Consider the following 21988-nt stretch of genomic DNA (forward strand, 5'->3'; position numbering starts at 1 on the left):
ACGTTGGCAGCCTGAATAGTCTATCCCCAGAATAAGTACAGCATGAGCCACAGCAATGTAAGATTTCCCTACACTGTTTTCTGCCATTCTGCCTAATCTTTGACCTAGATGGATGACCTCTGGAGGGAAGAGGATCCATTCAGTTTTGGTTTTTGCTGTTGGGCTGCCATTTAGTGTCAGTTCTGACAGTGGCTTTTATGATGTGGACACCTGCCCATTGGGAACTAGACTGAGACAACTGACTACTGCTATGTTACAATGACTTTCAGTCATTATTAGTCTGGGCAGGAGTTGAAACCGTAACCTAGAAGTGAAAGGCTCTGTATTCCATAAGCCACTGAGGGACAGCCGTTATACAAACTTCTCGTGCAAACTTCTCACGCACGGTTCTTTTAGTCCATCTAGCTCCTGGAACTCTGTGCTATTCCATTTGCAGGACTTCAACACACAACTTGGATTATGCACCCCAGCCAGAATTTTCAAAAGTAACTAGTGAGAGGGTGGATGTTCGGCACTTTCAGAAAATCAGTGCCCTTGATGGTGGCTCAGAGCGGACACCCAAAAATTGAGACACTAAAAATCACTTTGAAAACCTTGACCCTGAATCCTAATCTGCTGCACTCTATATTGTTCTAGTCCTACTCCTCTAATCCCCACATTCCTCTCTCTGCCAGTGCACCCTAACTAGGCCCTACAACAGCCCTGGGTAGTCCACATTTTTGACAGCTGGTTCTCTCTCTCTCTCCCTCAGTTCTGACCTACAGTTCCGTTAACTATTCCAGGCCTGGGCCTTTCCTGAGCAGAGAATATTTGTGCCAATTTATCAGGTGTTCTGTGATGCACCCTGTTGCTCCCATTTTACCCTCCAAACTCCTTCTTGTTTGTTTCCTACTGTAAGGATTTGAACACCTTTGGGGGGGGGAAAAGAGGGCGAGGGCAGAGCATGAATCGTCTGCACTGCTTAGCTTCAAACCCTTTCCACATTTTTAAGCTAGTACGAGAGTGACTGTTACAGGTTGAAAACAACTGTGCAGAAATGTAGCACTTTCAAAAACTCTGACTCTGTTTTCAATTGTTTACTCTTACTGTAGTTAAACAGGGAGCTAAGGGATGGCTTAAAAGATGAGGAATTAACTTTTGAAATCCAGTCTTGAGAGTTTGTTGGGTAGTGCTGAAGCAGTCCCCATTGCAAAACTGTCACACTTGGTGTGATTGGCCAAGTCTGCTCAGGAAAGCTATACTGGAGACTGAATGACCCCCTCACCCTTAGAAGGGTTGAAAGTGAGCATGGGGGTGGAGAGCTGGAGAGACTTGCCCTGAGACTGTTTACAGCACACCACTGTCTGGAGCAGTCCTAGCTTGCTTTCTCTAGCCAAAATTCTTGCTACTCTTTTGTCTGTTCTTTTAATTTGTGATCAGCAAAAGAAGCAGTGACCCTTTATTTTGTGAATGGCTCTCCATTGTTTGAGCATCTTGGAGGCTCACTTGCTGTGACTTTCAGTGTCAGAAGCTTTTTAAAACTATTATGCTAAACACAGACCTAAAATTAGCTAAACACTGGCTGAGATAAGATTAGCTAGGTTTTCCTTACTCTGCCTACACCACTCCCTGCCTTGCAATGAAGAGATTAAAGGGGGACTGTAAGGTTAAAAATCATGCACTTTAAAAAAAACAAATAACCCGCTCTGTTACTCTGCTACTGACACCTGAGATTATTACAAGTGAAAGAATGATCAGAAATCTAATTAATTTTTCACTAATTTTGATGCTTTACTGTTCAGTTTTGCTTCATATGGACAGACAGACTCATCAGTTTCACTTTAGTTTTTTATTCTGCTTCACTTTTAGGATCCCAAGCACAATCAATGCTGCTGACTTCATACAGGAATGTTTGTTTATTTAGTAAAGAAAAACCATTTCTGATGGAGTCTAAAAACCAGAAATAACATTTCCATAGGTCTTCAGTTTCATAAATGCTTGTTTTTTGCAAAACCTTCATTATGAGTTAAATTTGACCCACCAGTGGCACTTTGAGATGTGTTGGCAGCTAATCTGTTCTACTTTACAGCATGTGTTGCTTTAAGAATGACTGGAATTCTAGGGGGAGGGAGAGGGGAAGCTCTGACCTCCATGTGCACATGTGTTGCTGGCAGCATCCCCTTGCTCTTCACTGTGATTAAATGGATAAATCAAAGAGCACTAGCCCTCTTCCAAACCCTCTGTGTAGCGAGACTCCCTCTCCTATTTCCTAGTAGCCAGTGTGGAGAAATCTTTCCAGGAACATGAGAGAAGGTTACTGAGTTCTTTTTAAACTTGCATCTGACGAAGTGGGTATTCACCCACGAAATCTTATGCTCCAATACGTCTGTTAGTCTATAAGATGCCACAGGCCGCTTTTTAAACTAGTTATTTTGGGGTGGGAGTAAGCAGCTGGCATGGTCACTTAGTTACATTGCTGTCTTTTTCACACAGGTCCGAATGCATCAATAAGTTTGCCTCTGTCTTTGGGACCATGCCCCTGAAAGTGGTGGAGCATCGTGCTGATCCTGTCCTGTACAAAGATGACTTCCCTGAGAAACTGAAGAGCTTCCCCAATATCGGCAGCTTGTAAAAGGCAGCTTGGCGGCAAACTTGAATATAAAAAACAGTGAGAGAAAAAAGATGAGCAGTGCTAAGATGAGCCTGAGGCCTTGAAGGAAAATGCCAGCGTGTGGGTTATAACTGAGGGGAAGGGGATTAATGCCAGGTTCTGATATATTAGTCCGTCCTTCACAATACACAGAACAGTAATGCAGAGCACAGAAGCTATTTCTGTATTACAGACAAATACAGGACAGGCTCTATGCTTGAATCTACTGAAAATGCCAAATGCTTTTTTCCAGTGGAAGTTGCTTATACGGAAGAATAGAGCAGAATCTTGCTGTGTAAGGGTGCCTTACATGACTCACCTGTTCCGTTAAATACACTCTTTTAGTTTGATGCAATCACCAGTATAAATGCAAACTGCTTTCAATACTGGCTACAATATGTATCCAGCCTGTTTTTCCCCCTATGAGGATGGCATGCCTACCTCCATTGAGGTTAGTTGTTGGCTTTAAGTAATTGAGCAACAAAGATCCCTGCCTGGCTTTTTTGCTTAGCAAGAAAAATGCTTTTCTTAAAAAAAATAAAAAATATAATACAATCTTTTGTCATAGGGTTTAGGGGGCTAAACATTTTTGCATTAAATGAAAAATATTTCAGTGGGAATTGACACAGATCACAGCCAATGGGACGGTCTCCTTAATTTAAAGACTTAGGGTACGTCTACACTACCTGCCAGATCGGCAGGTAGCGATCGATCTATCGGGGATCGATTTATCGCGTCTACTGTAGACGTGATAAATTGATCGCTGATTGCTCTGCCATCGACTCCTGTACTCCACCGCAGCAAAAGGCGGAAGCGGAGTCAATGGGAGAGCGGCGGCAGTTGACCCCGCACCGTGAGGATGCGAGGTAAGTCGACCTAAGGTACGTCAACTTCAGCCACGCTATTCTCGTAGCTGAAGTTGCGTATCTTAGGTCGATTCCCCCCCCTCCCCCCCCCCCCCCCCGAGCCCCCTTCCTCCAGTGTAGACCAGGCCTTAGACTATCCCTACCATCACTACACCTCTCATATGTGTGTATAAACCTCAGGTATTCTGCTATACTCATAGAAGCGAAGTCCATTCAATATAAAAGACATTTTATGGAGAGGAAAATGTATCTTCTGGCCTTACTATGTTTTTGCTATCCCCAAAGCTCGCTCTTATCAAGGTGGAACAGTTGTTTGTTCATTTGGCGTACCCATGTACTGGGGTAACAGCTAAGATGCATGTTTGTATATGTGAACCCTCTTCAGAAAACAATGTGCTGTAGGATAGATTGTCATACACCTCCATCTGCAGGACTTCCACTTTACAGCTGGTGTGTGTATGTGGAATATATTAATAACACATACTTAGCAAGCAAACCCACACAAGCTGCTCTCATTTGAAAAATTGCCAAGTGTTAGCCTGTGATTAACCTAGAGAACGCAGTGCCACAGGATCTTACTTGAACAAATGGCTTAGTATAATTTTTAAAGGTTAGACATTTGTTATGGTGAGTCAAGCTGTTTCTCCATGGTTAAAGTTGATCTGAATATTATCTGTCTACACTAGAGACAACAAAATTTTCAAGGATGATCAGTCCTCGTGCTCCAGCATATAAACTGATCCCAAGCTGGAACCAGAGAGGAAGTCTCCTCTTTACCCAAATGGTATAGTGTCCATCTATTTGGTGCATTATGGGCAGTTTGCACTTTCCTTACTAAGCAAACTGTTGGAGGCATCATATTTGATGGACAATCTTTCTGTTACAGTATGACCATTCTTATAGTTCTGCCAAACCCCAAACAGCAGGGCAAGTGTTAGCACTCTTAGTTCATCCCTCTGCCTTGAGAGTGACAGGCAGCAATGGCAAAAATCAAATGGAAGTCAGGCCAGAAACAGGAAACATCTGCTCCCTGTTTCTGTCACCCCAGTAAAACTTCCCTCATTGCCCAACACCGTGGAGGTGTTGGGAATGAGAAGCTTGTTAGAACAGTAGCTGTGTGGGGATACTTCAATTTAGAACTCCCAAGGGAAGTGTCTATAAACCAGAGGTGGGCAAACTACGGCCTGCTGGCCACATCCAACCCACGGGACCCTCCTCCCCGGCCCCTGAGCTCCTGGCCCAGGAGGCTAGCGCCTGACGCCTCCCCTGCTGCCTCCCCTCCCGCGCAGCCTCAGCACCCCGCGCTGCTGGCGCAACGCTCTGGGCGGCTAGGCAGCACAGTTGCAGAGCCGTAGCCTGACCTGGTGCTCTGGGCGGTGTGGCTGTAGCACCACCAGCCACCGGTACTCCAGGCAGCACGGTAAGGAGGCAGGGGGGGTTGGATAGAGGGCAGGGGAGTTCGGGGGTGTGGATTGGGGTCGGGGCGGTCAGAGAACGGGGAACAGGGGGCTTGTATGGGGCAGAGGTCCCGGGGGGGCAGTTAGGAGTGGGGGGAGGGTTGGATGGGGCAGCAGGGGCAGTCAGGGGTGGAGGATCCGGGAGTGGTCAGGGGACAGGGAATGGAAGGTTAGATGGGGCAGGAATCCCGGGGGAGCTGTCAGGGGGCGAGAAGTGGGGGGGTTGGATAGGAGGCGAGGGCCAGGCCACTCCTGGCTGTTTGGGGAGACACAGCCTCCCCTAACCGGCCCTCCATACAATTTTGGAAACCCGATGTGGCCCTCAGGCCAAAAAGTTTGCCCACTCCTGCTGTAAACTAAATTCTCGCATTCTTGGGAATGTTTTAATTACCGATAAATTCTAGGACTTGTTTCTAGGACCTTGCAGTCTTTGCTGTGTTCTGACTGTGCTGTGGGGGATGGTAGTAGGCAATGGCGGGGATAGCTGTCCCGGTGATGGTAATGCTAATGACTTTTTGCATACAGGGGGTACCACTGGGTGAGGAACACTGTTTCTCTGCTGCTGAGCAGTTCTTCCCTGCAGCCTCCACACATGCACTTACTTCCTGAGTCTGTTAGTTTATGTCTGAATTATGTCCTTGTCCCACAGACTGCAGCTCACTTTCCATTAAGCAGCTTGTTTTTAAAAGGGAAATTATGACAGCATAATATGCTACTGAATTGACCCAGAGGTGGGGGGGTCTCAGGATGGCAGAGGTTTGGGAGTGTTCCAGAGAGAGAACTTCTCCCCTGCACACAGTCTTGAAACTGCTGCAACCTAGTAGTTCCTTCTCAAGTTCATAGGCAAAGGGTGCGTGTAGTTTTTGCACAAACACTTATAGCACAAGGCAGATTTCAGACTGGGGGGAATATGACGGCCTAGAAATAGAAGTGGTGGGTGGTAGCCTGACAAAGAAGAGCTCTGTTTAGCTCGAAAGCTTGTCTCTCTCACCAGCAGAAGTTGATCCAATAAAAAATTTTACCTCACCCACCTTGTCTCTCTGAAACCCACCTAAAGTCATCTCTAGGTTTGACACTAAGTGGGCAACAGCCCCTCATGACCAAGATCTTTTGTGCTTGAGCAAGTGTATCTTCCTTGATAAGCCCAAGAGCCATTACGTCAATTAACCTGTCACATTTTGTCCTGCATCATTTCACAGGTGTTTATATTCCAAGCTCTATTTAATGACGGTATGTCTCCGTTCTGTGGTATGGAAAGTGACCAGAATATAAAGTTGGGGAGCTGTCTAAGTCTATAAGCTGGGCCACTTCCTCAACCCATTTATAATTGTTGTGTTTGTTTCTGAAAACGATTCAAAAACTGTAAAATAGCAAAGTGTGTGTGAGAGAGAATTGGGATGATTCTATTGTCCGTCATTAAATTAAGAGAATTGTTAACTGTTCAGCTTGTATGTTTTATTAAAAAAATTAGCTCAAAAGTATTGATTGTGTTCTATTTTACTTCTGAAGAGGTGATTGTGTACATTCCATAAGGAACTGTGGAAGTATTCTGAAAGGAAAACTGCAGGGATTGGTTCTTTTTGCTAAATAAATCTGTATTAAAACATGAATATCCACAACACTCTCTAGAAATAATCATCATCATTTTAACATCTTCACAACTGTTAATGGTGCTGGTGTCTTTCAGTGGGAGCTTTTACTCTGGACAAACTCTTCCCATATACCCCTCCAGAGAGGGTAGATTTGCCATTATTTGACAGTACTATTGAAGGTTTGGGGAGGGGAGGTTTCGGGGTGGGGGGGGCAGGGAGGAAGGATAACTTCCCTTTTACTCAATGGTTTAATTGTAATGCTATGGATGTGTCAGAATTCATCGCTTCCCACTTTGCTGGGAGTGGTCACTCTTTGCAGCATTAAGGGTTATGTGCTCAGGAGATAATTTGGGAGACCTTTGAAATGACCCACCTGAATAAAAGAAGGGGACTTCCTTACAAACAAGGAGGCTGCAAACATGAAGGGTCTGGATCTTGGGAGAAGGGCAGGTGGATAAGCTATCTTGACAGTGGCATTCTTTGCAATGGCAGCTTCTTATTTCCTCTCTGTTCAGAGACACTGCCATGTGTTTGTTAAAATACATTGCATGCTGCAAAATTATCGAAATGATGGGGGGGGCACCTTGTCATGTGTATAGGAGGACAAAGTGGGATGGTTACCCAGCCAATTGTGCAAGTCTCAGGGATACATTTTTAGCCTCACTGACCCTGTAAATGATTTGTCAGCTCAGACTCTTGCCCACTTCAGAGCTCTGCTATCTGATTACAGGACATGCCGATTAAGTCCCCAGCGTTCTGAACTGCTGCTTTCCTGCTGTCTCCAGCTCTTACACTGAGCCCCCCGTTGTACCTTCACTAGTATTACTTTAACTTGCTTTACTGCAGCAACTATCTTTCTAACTGCATTTAATATTCAGCTCAACGGTCAGCTCTTCGAACCCTGGATGCCTAAATTAGGCTCCTAAATCCATATGAAAATAAAAGTGGCCTTATTTTCAAAGGTTCTCAGGACCTGCAACTCCCATTTCTTTCCGTTCAGGGGTGAGCGTTAAAGCAGGCCACTTGTGTTAAGGTGCCCAAGTATGGATTTAGGAGGCTTACTTTTAGGCATTTGGGTTTGAAAATACTGACCTGAGCTTTATGACGACAGATTATTCTATCAAATGAGGTCACTCTGTGGATGCTTGTGCGGATGCAGTATGGAAGCAGAGTCTGTTATGCCGTAATAGACCTCTATAAGAATGCCGTTTGCTTGGAAGCATCCCACAGTGGTTTATCGGCCGCACAGAAATCTACTCATCCACCAATGAAATACAGCCTCGTCCGCAGTGAAGAATCACCGCGGTTGTAAACTACAACCGTGTAGGTCAAGAGGTGAAAAGTGGTGGGCTGATTCAGGGAGGCAGATTGTAATGATCTGAGCTGGAATTGAGGCAGGACAAAGGTAAGTATTCCAGTTTTCTTGGAATTAGTTTTAAAGGCTCACGGATTTTCAATTTATCGGAACAGCTGCAGGGCTTATTTTTTTTCAAAATCAAACAGTAGCTTCCACTTCTACAGGACGGATGTTTCATTTTCCTGCTGTCACGTAGATTCTTCCTTGCAGTAAAAGCAGGGGTAGGGGGGAGAAACAAAGACAAAAACTGCACTGTCCAGTGCCTATAGCAGATGCTATGTGAGGTGGAACCTGGGAAAAGCTAAGTTGGCTGCACTGTCTTGCTGAGGAGCTGCGAAGAGCAGAGCAAAGACCATCGAGAAGTTCGAACCGTACTGACAGACAATGGGAGCCCAAGAAAGTTGTTGTGGCAAAAAAAAAACAAAAAACCTTCCCCCAAGCCCAGCAATAACTGCATCTCTCCGCTGGAAGCTGCACGGTCTTGAGCTAAACACCTGCAGCTCCCTTCACATGAGCATTTAAGCCACTAAAAAAATCCAGCTCCCAGAAACCAGTCTGCAAACATACCTGGGTAGGGAGGAGGAGGAGGATCTTTATGCTGCATTCCACCTTCCCTCTCTGTCCCCCCCCTCATTGCAATCTGTCTGAGAGCAAGGTTAGCTAGGACAGTGTAGATTCACATTTGATGTTAGTGGGGCTTTTAGCCTCGCACCACACTTGTGTGCAAGTCCACGTACCTCACAAGCAATAAAGTGAAGATGCTTCAGGTACTCAGAGCGTTCCCACTCCCCTCTCTGTGAGTTGCTCACTTAACCCACTCTGGGAGGTCAGTCAGTATTTATTGTTCCTGTTGTTACAGTTGACTAAATGGAGGTGCAGAGAAGCTGTGAGTTACCCAAGTTCTTGCACAGTCTTCCTCGGCAAAGCTGGGAATAGAACCCAGGCATCCCAGCCCTGTGTCTTAGCAACATGGCCATCCTTTTCTTAAGTGCCATTTTCCTGGAGCACTGGAAAGCCCCAGGACTGTCGTGGTTATCCGTGTGAGCATGACTTGGCCTGCCCTTGTTTGAAGCGGTTTAAAATCGTTCCCAGTGCGCTCAGTGTAATTGTAGTTTGAGGTAAACTGCTGGTAAGCGGTCCCGTGTCTGCTGATCTTCAGGATTCCAGTGTCTGCCAGGATCTCGTAGCTGCTGCTTCCATGGCAACTTGTGGTTTTCGTTAAGGGGTGACAGCAACAATTGAGGCAATTAGCTGAAATGGAGTGGTGGGGATGGTGGCCAGGGCATTACACACCTGAGGAAACACAGCACAGCCCTGATGGATGTTCGCAGCAGAAATCCTGGCAATACTGCAAGGCTGCCTGCTCGCTGTCTTCGTTTTCTGGAGATGGTTGCAGCAATTCTCCAAATTTATCCCTGAATGCCTTGATTGTCTGTTTACTTGGAGAAAGACGGAATGCTTTGTTAACTCCTTCCTCTCCAGACTGGAGTGACAGCTCTGCAATCCTTTCTATCCCACCTTGGGAGATGGCCACGACGTGGGATTACTATACTTCTACAGTATCTGTGCAAGGCCAAGCAGTGGAGATTAAAGTTTTGTCCACACAACAGGCACCAGTGATGCAGGCTTCCTTTTTCACTGTCCCCTGTCGCTGCAAGGAAGCTCGGTCCCTGTGGCCCATTCACTTAGCCTCTTTGCTGAAACTCGTAACACAAAGAGTTGCGGGTTTGTTTGTTTTTTGGAGGCCATTTGTCCATGAAGAGCTGGCCTGAGACTCCAGCAACTCATTTCACATGACACAATGAACAGCTATAGGATGGTAATAATTTTCAATCATCATCAGTCACTGTGTGATACAAGGCATAAAAATGAAAGGCTTCATACATCATCCCCAGTCTTCTGAGCCACACAGTTCCCCAGTCATTCTCTATGTACATATATGAAATGATAACCTGGCACTCATGGCTCTGAAATGAGTTCAATCATAAAGGAATGAATCAGAGCTTGTATGGAGACTGCCACTTATGGGGAGGTATTCTGTTATGAACTGGTACAGAAGAACCAGTAATGCTGTTTCTTGAATTGGAATCTTCTAATCCACTTTGTCATTTGCTGGGCTGGTGCATTAGTTGGAATATAGAGCAGTGATGCATGTCCTGCCCACTCCTTTTGCACCTCTTCTCCTCTGGGCTAATATAGTTCAGCTTTTATATGGACAAAGGTCAGTTCAAGTCCCAAATGTAGGTTTGGTTTAAAACCAAGCTTTTCCAAAACCAAACATCACTGGAAATGTTTCCATAGTGCTGTTTGTATAACTATGGAAACAGTTTCATTTGCAGGAATAATTTTCTCTTGCATGTTTGTGGCATCCAAAATGGTGCACCAGTCTACTAAAGTATGCATAGAACTGTACACAAATGTGAACGTGACTAGATGGTTTTAATTGCACAAGGGGAGTGTAGTGCAAAAAGTAAGCAAAACTGTCAAACAAATAATTAAAAATGGGAAGAATTCTAAAGATTAACACTTGTAAATAAATAAATAATCCTTCTTTTAAAGACAGAAAGCATAGATTTGAACCTTACAGCATCTCTTTAATTTTTGTATGTTTGGTTACTTTGTCATTTTGTTGTATTTTATTTTCAGTGAAGAATGATGCTTTTGAGAGTGTAAATCTGCAAACTTCTGTTGTTGTTGTTGTTGTTGTTTGTTGATGACTGTAATGCACCCAGAGGTGTGACGGGGGACTCTCAAAACAGCTAGACAAGAATGCTGCCCGAAAAACATACAACCAGAAACCCAATCCTGAAATCAGATCAATGTGGGGAGATCCTTGAGCTTCCACTGAGCACCCTTGAAGTCAATGGGCCTCCAGCATGAATGCAAGGCTCCACCAAGTAGATCTAACGGTAGGAGTGGAGCCTGAAACTTGGACGAGATACAAATGAGGGAGAAAACAAACAGGAGGATGGAGAAGGGAAAGCCAGGCTTCCATAAATATAATCAGATGGTGAATGAAGACTTGTGTTGGTGCGCAAAGGTATTTTTTGGCTGAATGGCTAGTTCACTTCTTGATAGATTTTTGACTGAAGTTATGCTTCATGAGGGATTGGACTGAGGAGTGAATTGGAATTTTCTGTTGGTTCTAATGGAGACACAAGGAGCGTGAGGCATAAGCACTTTCATGAGAAGCAATGGGTTCCAGGAGCATTCAGCTGGGTGGTAAAAATCTGCTTCCTGCCACACCCCCACTTGCACTTTATTTTTGTTGAGGTTCAGACCCTTGGTCACGGGCTTCAATGTGACCAATAAAATGTCAAAGTATGGAACCAGTGTGCAGGTGCCCCTTTTGACCCATGCATGATGGACACCCGCACAACTGTCATCACTTAGCATCTCACTCTTACCTGCTCATGTGGTGCACACCTGTGGCCACTTGGCAATGAACCTGAACCGCTCAGATCAAAGGCTCCTTTGTTCCCTCGTGTGTGTGTTTATTTTTGACCCACCTTTCATATAGCTGTGAGCTGTTTTACTCATGAATATACTTATATTTCACAGCTGGTTTACTCTATTTTCTAGGTAATTTTTTAAACTATCGAGAGTTTTGTGACTGTATATTACTGGAATTATGGGCCAGATCCTCAGTGTATTTCCATTGAAGTCAGTGCTGATTCACACCAACTGAGGACCTGGCCCTATAATTTTACCCTTGCTGAGTGTATCCAGGCCACTTTATACAGGTTAGAAAAAAAGCTCTAAATGTAAAAGAATTGAAAAGTGAAGTCCAGGAAGAAAGCAGCAAAAGGAGTAAACTACTAGGTGTGAGCGTCTGTCTTTGTCTCGTCATTGTTACAAATAGTCTGAACATTTATGCAGTTGAGACGGGGAAGTGGAAGATCTTTTACAAGTAATAAACTCATATTTGTCTCAGATTAAATGCAACACCTTAACACATGGACGCCATATGGCCATAAACAGATGCAGCTTTCATGTATTTTGCCTTTTTCCTCAAAGGTGCAGGTTGTGATTGGTCCATATTATTAAAGATTAGTCGCCTGCTTTTAAAAAAGAAAGAGGAAAAGAACCCAAAGCTGTTTGGACTAGTAGCATTTTTGAAAAAATTGTTTTTCATTTGCATGTTTAGTACACTAACACAGAGAGAGACGGAGAAAGAGAGGTCGAACTTGGCAAAAGAGAAGGGATGTTACCCTTGGTGTCCTCGCCAAATCCCCATGCGGGAAATTACATTCTCCCTCCCTAAATTCCTCTTGGAGTTTCAGTTGGAAACTAGCCTCTGCCACAAAGGTTGGTTGTGGGGAGGTGCTGTGGTCTAATCCACCTCCGCCACGGCCTCAGACAGGTGCTGAGCAGGGTATCCAACATCCCCAGCTGTAAAACAATACTTCCTAGTTCTTATGGATGTGGTGCCATTATCTGTTTGTACAGTGCTCTGAATATGTGAAAGCCCAGGCTAAATATTGCTACGTATAAGCTCCATTATTGTAGGTTTAATTTTAAAAATGGTATCATTAGCCCTATTCAGACAGCTCAGCAAAGGGCCCAGCCTTCCACGTCAACCTTCAAACGAAGAGCAAATTTTTATGCTGATTGTGTAAACCCCTGAAAACAGGAAATACTGAAACTGGGTTTAAGCCGCCAACAAACAAGGCTTTGCCAGCATGTGGAGAATCTGACATCTAGTGCTTGAGGGCCAGAGGAATTTTTCTCTTACAAGTGATCCAATCCATGGAGAGGAATAGACAAGGGTTACACAGAATTTTATTGTTAGTTACACGGTGCCTTGTGAGAAGGAAAACAGTTATGCTATGTCTGAGCTAATGTGACACTTGGCAGCTCACTGAAGGCAAAACAAGAGACCCCTGTGCAGGCACGACAGTTTGAGTGCGTCTCAGCTCCGCATGGGCCCAAAGGGCAAAGTTCAGATCCCGATCCAAGCGTTATCAGAGTTTGGAGCTAGTCGGGAATGCAGAGGTTTGGGCTAATCCCAGTTACTGGCTGCTGGTGGCGAACCTGATGAGTTTGCAAGATTAGTCTGTAGATTCTCAGCGTAAAAATATGGCTGCAGCTAGAGGTGATTCCCCAAAGGAAAGCAACAGAAGATTTCCCCACAGAGCACTAATTTCCTTCACTCAGAGCTGAGGCAGTGGAGAAGGTGTGAAAAAGCAGAGCAAAGGGACCAACAGGAGACAAAACCTGTTCCATAGCCTCTAGTCTCGGCCTCGTCCTGCCCTTGAGAAGCTGCAAACTGGGGATCCACTCAAGCTGGTACTAGCAGCCCCTCTGGTGTGGGAAGAGCTAATGCTGATTGAAGGGCATTGCTAAGGGAGAGACTGAACCTTGTCTGATCATCATCAAGCCCATCTTTGAAACTTGGCAGCGGCTGAGAGTGCAAGGGACCCTGAGTGGTAAGGCCCAGCAGGCTCCCACTGGACTCTTAGCCACCTGTGACATGGGGAAAGGGGATGTGGTTGGTGAGTTTTGAATACCTGATACATGGGACAAAGTTGCCCTCTCAGAGGCTAATTCCCAGTACACTCATGTTTCCCCTTTGTCCCTCAGAAACCCGGAGTCACTATATCTGAGCTATTATAGCCAATGGCCTATTGAAATGCAGTGTGGTCTACTGGTTAGTATAGGACTGAGGAGTTTTATTCTTGGATTTTATTCCCGCTGCTGCTGCTGACTTGTGGGACCTTTGACAAATCACTTCGCTTTTCCATGCCTCTGTTTCCCCATTTGTGAAGTGGGGTGTATTATCAGATGGCTTCATTCATTACTATTTGGGAAGTGTTCTGAGACCGTAAAGTGAAGGAGCTGGAGAAGCGCCAGGTATTATTTATTGCTTTAGAGGGTTTGATCTCCCCCAGCAGAAATAGTTCCTGATACTATGCAGTGGGAATAGTACCACCCGCTTACCTCTCTGATCATGCTCTCCAGTTCACCTACTACCAGCCACATTAAAGTGCACTCTTTTTGTAGGTGCGAAAAGCACTCACTAGCTTTAAGTTTGCCTGTGGGGTATTGCCAGGGCTGGGTTTTGGCTGCTAACAATCTCTTTGTGTGGGGGTCGAGGCAGCAGTCCTGTGAGCTGCCACCTGTTGTTAATCTAGCCCCGGCTAATCCATTCTGCACTGTGTCAGCAGTTCAAAAGGGCACTGTTAGAATTTTTTGCCAACTTCAATTAATGTGAGATTTCGGAGGCCCCCTCTGATCGCATTTCATCTGTCATGAAGTCAGGAACAAAATAGACAGATTCCAGTTGGGAGGAGAGAAGAGAAGGAGTTTATTGCAAACAATAACAACAACAACAGTTGGGTCTCCTCAGACAGGGCTGTGAGTAATTCAGTTCATTTTGACTCCTTTAAAAAAACATTGGCACCTAGATATTCCAACCCCTCCCACCTCACCAAAAAAAAAAAAAAAAAAAAAGTTCGAAGTGCAATAACTTACTCCCAAAACCATTCAAAAAGAACCAAGATGCAAAGCGGTTTGTTCTTTTTTTAATATTACACTGTAACAAACTCGTAATACATGTCTGTATAGGCAGTAAAATTGTATGGCACAAACCTCACATTGCAATATCTTTTCATGATTTTTTAGTCATTTTTTCCTGAACTTTTTTTTTTAATTTTATTTTAATATATTCTACCCCAGGCTGTTAAGCTAAAGAAAAAAAGTTGCGTTTATACAAGGTTACAATATTTTACAGCAAGGCCAATAATATTGATTGAGGTTTGTTTTCTTTCTTTCTCCTTCTCTCCCATTCTCTCTTTCAAACACTGCACACCTAAACTGATATATTATTATACATTGAAAACTGTCCTTCAAAATCAGTAGTATAAAAGTCCTAGCTCTATCTATGGATCTAGCTATGTGGGATTGGGTGGGTAATCATGTTACCAGCAAAGAGTTACTAGGGTATAAGGTCAATCTTTCACCGCCCTGCAGTACCATCAGCAGAGTTGAAACTGGCTGAATGAGTTTCAGGCTGATTCTGCCCCAGTTCCCATTTGGGTTTAATCCTTGATTCAATCTGTTTGCTTTTCGCTATGTCAGTCAGAACAGCAAAATAAACACAGTCCTGCACGGCCGTTTGATTATTTTTGCAGCCCTTTCCAGGAAACTACCTTTTCGCCTTTGTTTGTTTTTAGAGTGTTTTACAACATACTGCGATGTCTGGGTGTATGCTGTCAAAAAGGAACACATGGAAAAGACCCCCCCACCCCGGCACAGACACGCTCTCCACTGTATGTACACATCTGTACAATGCACACTATCCAGATACACACTGACCACATACAGATACCGTGGTATGTACACACAGCACACATTGCGTATGCATACGTGCAGGGCATTCATGCTTTACATACTGTACATATACAGTATGCATACAATGCACACCCCTCCCACGCATGTCTTGGAACATATGGACATAGTTACACATGGATACACACACACACACACACACACACACACTTTTCTCTCTTGTGTTTTATTATCTAGACACGACCGGCCAGACTCTAGCTCTAGGACAACAGGTCAAGCAAATTCTCCTTTGACTTGACATTTCTGCCTGCCGTTCCAGGGGACTAGCAATACAAGAGCCTGAGAGATGAGTCTCTGAATTCATAGCACATTTTTAAAGGAAACAACACAAGCACAGCAGCTGGCTTAAGGGCCTATGAGGAGCTTGGCCAAGAGGAGTTTTGGAACCTGCTGGGTGGAGGGAAGCATGTCCTCTTGCCTCAGCACTCACCTATGCACACAGCCCAGGGGTCTCTTAAGATGCTTGTTCTGCAGCCGCGGAGTGGCGTTTCATACCCTTTCAGAGACTGGAAAAGTCCATGTGACAGAGCTGGAGCAAATGCATCTCCATGCCCTCTAGAGTGGGATTAGGGTAAAGCGCAGTGGTTCTTGAAGTGTGGTCTGTGGCAGCCCTGGTGACTGGCAGAGGACAGCAGTGCGCAAGCCAAGCAGTGGGGGGACGGGACTGGGGACCAAGGGTAATGAGTAAACGTTTGCAAGTTGTTACAGAAGCGTTTCTACTTCCAACACAGGTGTTCTGCCAGGCACCTGGGTCGCGATCTACACTCTGCTGCTTGTAAAACCAGCTCTGAAAACCAGGCTGCTGTTGCTCTCAGTTTTGCCCATTCCCATTTCCGAACCCCAATGTCCTCCCCCTCTTGTGTTTCTAATGATGGTGGAGCAAGGTGGTGGCTGCTGTTTACATCCCTCTTGGTGGCATGGCTGTATGGCCGCAGTCGCTGCTGTTCAGGGGAAAGTTTTGTAAATCGACTGCCTCTGGATACTAGCAGCAGGCACAGGGGACAGCAAACCCCCATTGCGGGCACTGGGCCGAGGCCCCAAGAGGGAGATGCTTCTCCTGCTCACTATCCACAGCTGTTGAAAATCCCCTCACCAGGTATTCTTGTTGTTAGTGCTGTTCCTGTAGCAGCTAGCCATTTCAGTCATGGGCCAGGGCTCTAGGATACGAGGAGCTGTGCAAACACAGACCAAAAAGCCAGTCCCTTCCCCAAAGAGCTCACTTGTGGGCTGGTGCCTTGTGTCTCGTGAACTATGGCAGGTGTGTTGTCCTTTCTAAAGGCATGGCCAGAGCAAAATCATCACAATGGCAAATTATAGTGCGGAGAAAAGCCCAGGATAAAGGACGTATTGACAGCATCATAAAGAGAATAAACGTGAAGCTAAAGGTGCCATCCTGGCACCTCAATGCAGAGGAGGCGTGAAGACTCAGCAGTGCCATTACAATAATTAGGAAAGCAGAGTAATCTGCAGCTGGGCTAAAGGAAGCACTCGATTTTAAAATATTTGTTTTTCTAGTTAATTTAACAGTTGGGTAAAAACAAATTCTTAAATTAACTAAAAATATTGCTTCAGCGTAGCGCATAGACGCCTCTTTGCCTAGCTGCGAAAGTGATTTCTGATGTTTTCAAATGTCCGCCCTCATTCTTTCAGCCTTACTTTGGGGCATCAACACTGGGGCCCTGTGCAGAAGTGACACGCCGATGGCAGCTGCCGTTGAGCTCGCCAGACTGAAACAGTGGCAGGTATTGCTTAACTAACGCGCGAACACTTCATTTGGGATGCTGTGTCACATAGTCACTGTGTTTCCCTAGCTGAGGTCACAGAGCTGGGCACTATTGGTTGTTTTCAACAATGACTCTAAAGAATATGTTGGGTAAGGATTTTAGGGTAAGTGAAATTTGGGGCTGAACCACCCTGCTAGTGTCATGTCTCTGCTATATGGAAAGAGTGGACAGTGCTCAGTCCCCTGCTGGATCGGGCCCAGTCCTACCTTGTGCTCCTCTAAAACTGCCTCCCTTATAACTGTTGAGATAACTCCCCCTAACAGCCCCACTCTCCCCCTCCCCCCGGGAATATTTGTCTCTCACTAGAAATGTAGCTAAGAGCAGCTCGCCTCATGTGTCCCCACTCTGCGTGTAGTGCACGGGCGCTGCCTCCCGCTGGGGCTGTTTGTAGTTCCCCTATGAGAGGCAGCTTCTGCCTGACATATAAGTGAGGGAGCATGTTTGTTGCACTCTGCAGCCTTCAGCAGTAAATCATCGGCTAAGGCAGATACGTCCTGGGAACTGTCCCTACTTAGCCCAGGACCACCTCACTTTCAGTGACAGATGTGAGTCCGTTTCAGGGGAGGGGAGGTGAGGGGAAGGGCATATGTTGGGCTAATGGGGGAGGAGAAGAACTGTACCATGTTCCCTTCACCCCCATGTCCCCCCCCCCAACATCAAATTCCAGCTGAAATTTACAGGATAGGTTTGTTGTCCCCCCCCAAATCTAGCATCTCTTTAGCAAACTGCGTGAGATCAGGGGCATGTAGGAGAACACTGCTCCTTTTCCAAGGCCGGGGCTCTGCGGAGCCCCAGCTGGTATGGGGAGGATAGTGTAGTCAACAGTCCCTCCAACAGCTGCTTAGTTCAGGCCGCATGGATTTAGAGAGCCTGTTGGTGACATTAAGTAGCTGAGAGCTAGGGAGCCAGAGTGAACCACCGGGTCTGAATTTGTCCAACAGATTCAGTAAGGGATCCTCTTTATAGTCATCCCAGCTGGGTCCTGTCTCTTTTTCTCTCTACAGGGCAGTGGGTGGCAGAAGCACTTTTCAAATCACAGAGGGCTGCTCAGTCTGGCTGAGGGGGTTTGGAGTGGGCACTAGATCTGCCCCAGCATCACACTGGGGGCTTGGCTGTTAGATTTCTGCTTAAATAAGGTTATTTTAAAAGGTTTTTTTGTAAAACCAAGTAGCAATGGGCGGAGGAAATGAAAACAACAATCAACGCAAGCCGGCTCTAGGGCAGGAGAAACGGAGGGTGAAAGTGACCAGACCAGCAATGTTGATGATGCAGAGTGAGGGGCGAAAACTAAATGAGCTGCAACAGTGGGGAAAAGTCAGTTTGGGCCCCAGTCCTTCCACTGGAGCCTCTGGCTCTGCACAAGCCCTTGGAGCCATCTACCTGGATTCTACTCCACGCTCTGGACCTTTAGAGGTTAAAAAATCCTTTCCATTTTTATTAGAGAAAGGAGCTTTTACTGACACTAGGTGCGGGGGAGGGGAGGGGTTGTATTGTTTTTTTGTGGAAGAGGGAGTTAAAATGTGTGTGTTTGTTTTTTAACCTCGGCGTTATCTCTTTAAAACATACATGAAAACTGGAGAAACTTTCAAGAAGGGCTTAAGTTCTCCCCTGTGACTCTGTCTGATGTGGTAGGCAGCCTTGTTTCAGCAAGTTGAAAACGCACGCAGGGACCATGTGCCTAATCCAGCAGTTCTCAAACTGTGGGGTGAGACCTCAAAGTGGGTTGTGACCCTGTTCTAATGGGGTCACCAGGGCTGCATTAGACTTGCTCCCCACCCAAGGCTGAAGCCCTTAGGCTTTGGCGGCCCCCGCGGCGGTGGGGCTCAGGCAGGCTCAAGCTTCAGTCCCCACTCCTGGGGTTGTGTAGTAATTTTTGTTGTCAGAAGGGGGTTGCAATGAAGTTTGAGAACTGCTGGCTGATCATTAAGCTAATCTTCCACCCTGAGGCACAACTCCTGTTCATCCTTGGCTGACATAGACTCATTATTACACAGGGACTTCTGGATACGTGCATGACACCTCCCTCACTGAGTGTGGGGGAAAGCTTCACTTAGAATTCTACTGACCCCAAAGACTTTTGAGGAAAAAAGAGACAGAAGTATTAGTTTCACTTAGTCTAATAAATACATGTGAATGTTAGATCTAATATAGGTGTATTATTTATATAGGGCACAGCAGTGTGCTAGGCAGTACATAAATAATAATATATACACATAGCCAGAAACCTGAATTTTGGAAGTAGTTTCTTTGGAGACAGTCCAACCATTATGAAACAAGACTCTGAAAAGAACCCTTAATACTCCCAAATGAACTGACTTCCTAGCACCCAGAGACAAGGAGTGGCAGTGTCTTTCATTGGACCAGCTTCTGTTGGGGGGAGAGAGACTTGTCTCTCCCCCCAACAGAAGTTGGTCTAATGAAAGAACCTCACCCACGTTGTCTCTCTAATAGCCTGGGACCGACATGTCTACAACAACACTCCCTGTTGCCCCTAACATGCTGGGCCAAGTTCATCCTGATTTAATACTCCGGAAGTTACTGGACTTGCACGTGGGATGAAATGAGCCTCCGTGTCACAGGGGATAGCCAGGTCCACCATAGCTCTTGTGACAAAGAGAGAGATGAAGCTATGATGCAGCTTCTCTTTCTCATGAGCCAAGGTGCCAAAACCAGCTGCCCCTAGCCAATGGTGTTTAACATCATCTCTTGAGGCATGTGCATGTGTTACATACACTGCCAGAACTGCCCCGTGCTGTTTCTAGTGCTGCTTCAAGCATCCATGGCTTTAAGCAATGGTGCAATGGGAGCTTCTGAGACTATCCCTGGCTCAATGGAAAGGTTGGGAAGAACTTGGCCTTGCAGGGGAAAACTCGTCCAACCGTTTACAGTTTAACTTTGAATAGTTAATGCAGCCCCAGGTAACAGGAAACAAATAGGAACCACAGAGAGAAATCAAGAAGTGCCATTGACTCAAAGGACACAGAGAGCCCAGGGAGGTTCTGCCCATCTGCACCCCGCTGACCAGCATTTCAGAGGACGCACACTGGAGGCCACGGCCCCGCGACTGCACGCTGTTCCGTAGAGGATGGTGGTGAAGTGACAAGGCATCATTCCGTACATACGGACGTCAGGACAGCGGCTGCACGTGCGTGGGGGATTCCCTCACACATGCAAGCCAACAAGCAGGGGGCGCATGCTAGCGCTTGAGTTGTGATTCAAGGGAACCTCCCTTCTGCTACGAAGACCAACAGACCCATGCTGGGCAGGGCCCACATAGCAGCTGCACTTATACAGTTGCTAGCTGTAGGTAGATGCCAGTAACTGCTGACCCAATAAACACCTCTTAAAAGAGATGGAAGATTAAAGGCCTGCCATTCCCTCCCTGCTGTGGACCTGTGCTTACAAACCAATTAATGCCAGCTATGTCCTAGACGGGGCGAAGGAACCTTAGCTTACTGGGTGCTAATCCCCCTCTGAGCACCTAAGAGGCAGAGAAGCTGCTATCTCCCTTAGTGAGCCTGAATGGAGGTGAGTGAAGTAGGGTGTAGCTGATTGTCTTAGCCTGTAACTTCAAGCTTTTCCAGCAATGGTGGTTCTTAGCTCTGTAGGGAAAGACATGCCATCCCTTTCCCCATCCTTCCTTAGCGTCTCTGCAAGTCCTTGCTTCAGCTAAGCTTGTGCAACACAGAGAGGAACCAGGGCAGGAGTCAATGAGGGTAATTTCTCTTTCTTTTGGACCAAAATTCTCCCCCCAGCTCTATTGCAAACTCAAATCGCTAGTTGTGACTCCTGCTAAGAGGCCAAGAGTGATGGCCCTGCTGCCCCCTCCCCCCCACCGCCAGGAGGTGCCTCCTTGCTGGTGCCAGGCATCACCCCCCACACTTGTTGCCTGTATGGGACAGAATAAAATGGATTAGAAATGACACTTCAACACACGGGTGGAGGGAGGGGGAAATCAACTGAAAATGATGGGCGGTTGATTGGAAAGTCCGCTCTGGCATGGGGAGAAAAATGCCCTGGTCATTGGCAAACGCAAGCATGACAGTGAAAGGGAAACGCCACCTGTTAGAAGAAAACACAAGTCTAGCTGGGATAGGAGCGATTCCGCCACTTCCTCTTATCCTGCTTGAGCACAGGAAGCTGGGAGCTCCCTGTGTGTACGTTTGAAACACTCCACTTACGGTAAGGTACGTGTTCGCTGTAGCTAAAAGTGCTGCATTCGGCTCCCCAAGGAGGCAATGGCTATCTTGAGTCCAAGTGGATGGTGGGTTTTTTTGGTTGTCCCCGTTTGCTCTGTCAGTGTCTTGAGGGCGTTGGCTGCAGCCCTGTCATGTCGCCCAGGAGATGGCAGCACTGTGCTCCTTTGCCTTCATCCTCAGGGCCGCAATGCTGGAGGTTTTGCGGTCAGGCTCGCCGCTCAGCTCGTAGCCATTGATGCCCGGGCTGATCCCAGCGGTGCCAAAGAGGCTGCCCATGTGAGTCTGTCCCACGTGGCTGCCAGGGCCGGAGACACTCAGGAACTCGGAGACACCACCAGCTGCATGGGGGTGTCCGTGGGGGGACATGCAGGAGGGTACTGTGTCACAGGGGACCACGCAGGCGGGCACGGGGGAGGCAGTGCCATTGTTGCCAATCCAGGATGGGTTCTGGATCTGAGGGAGGAAAAGGAACCACAGTGTTAGCTCCTGGGCAGCCCTGGAGATGGAAGAACTGGTACAGCACAGGGAGGAACAGTCCTGGCTTCTGTTGCCCCCATGGGCCTCCACCCTGACCCACAGGGGCCCCCTCTAGAGGGGAGAGGGACAGTCAGGGTCTGTGGCCCGTCAGTCCTCAGTCTCCCAGCTGAGACCATTAGCAAGGGGGCCAGCTAATGCAAGCTGTGCTGTGGACACCTGGCCACCAGAAACTGGACTGAAAACCATCAGCCCATTTCACAAGGGCCCCAAACAGCCA

At 46.5% G+C, this 21988-nt stretch overlaps 2 protein-coding genes across 3 annotated transcripts in view; one reads left to right on the plus strand and one right to left on the minus strand.

The window, feature by feature from the left end:
- The window catches only part of EXT2 (exostosin glycosyltransferase 2), a 95578-nt gene extending 89145 nt beyond the window's left edge, over positions 1 to 6433 (plus strand). For both annotated transcript variants that reach the window (XM_037900094.2, XM_043548416.1), the window contains one exon: positions 2473 to 6433. In XM_037900094.2, coding sequence (XP_037756022.1) covers positions 2473 to 2611 — 139 coding nt within the window. In that variant the 3' untranslated portion in view covers positions 2612 to 6433. The remainder of the gene's footprint in view (positions 1 to 2472) is intronic.
- A 13828-nt stretch (positions 6434 to 20261) lies between these two features.
- ALX4 (ALX homeobox 4) overlaps positions 20262 to 21988 on the minus strand; it is a 64567-nt gene continuing 62840 nt past the window's right edge. The window contains exon 5 of the mRNA XM_037900095.2: positions 20262 to 21687. Coding sequence (XP_037756023.1) covers positions 21364 to 21687 — 324 coding nt within the window. The 3' untranslated portion in view covers positions 20262 to 21363. The remainder of the gene's footprint in view (positions 21688 to 21988) is intronic.

The sequence above is a fragment of the Chelonia mydas genome, chromosome 6, assembly GCF_015237465.2.
Source record: "Chelonia mydas isolate rCheMyd1 chromosome 6, rCheMyd1.pri.v2, whole genome shotgun sequence".
Classification (NCBI taxonomy): Eukaryota; Metazoa; Chordata; order Testudines; family Cheloniidae; genus Chelonia; species Chelonia mydas.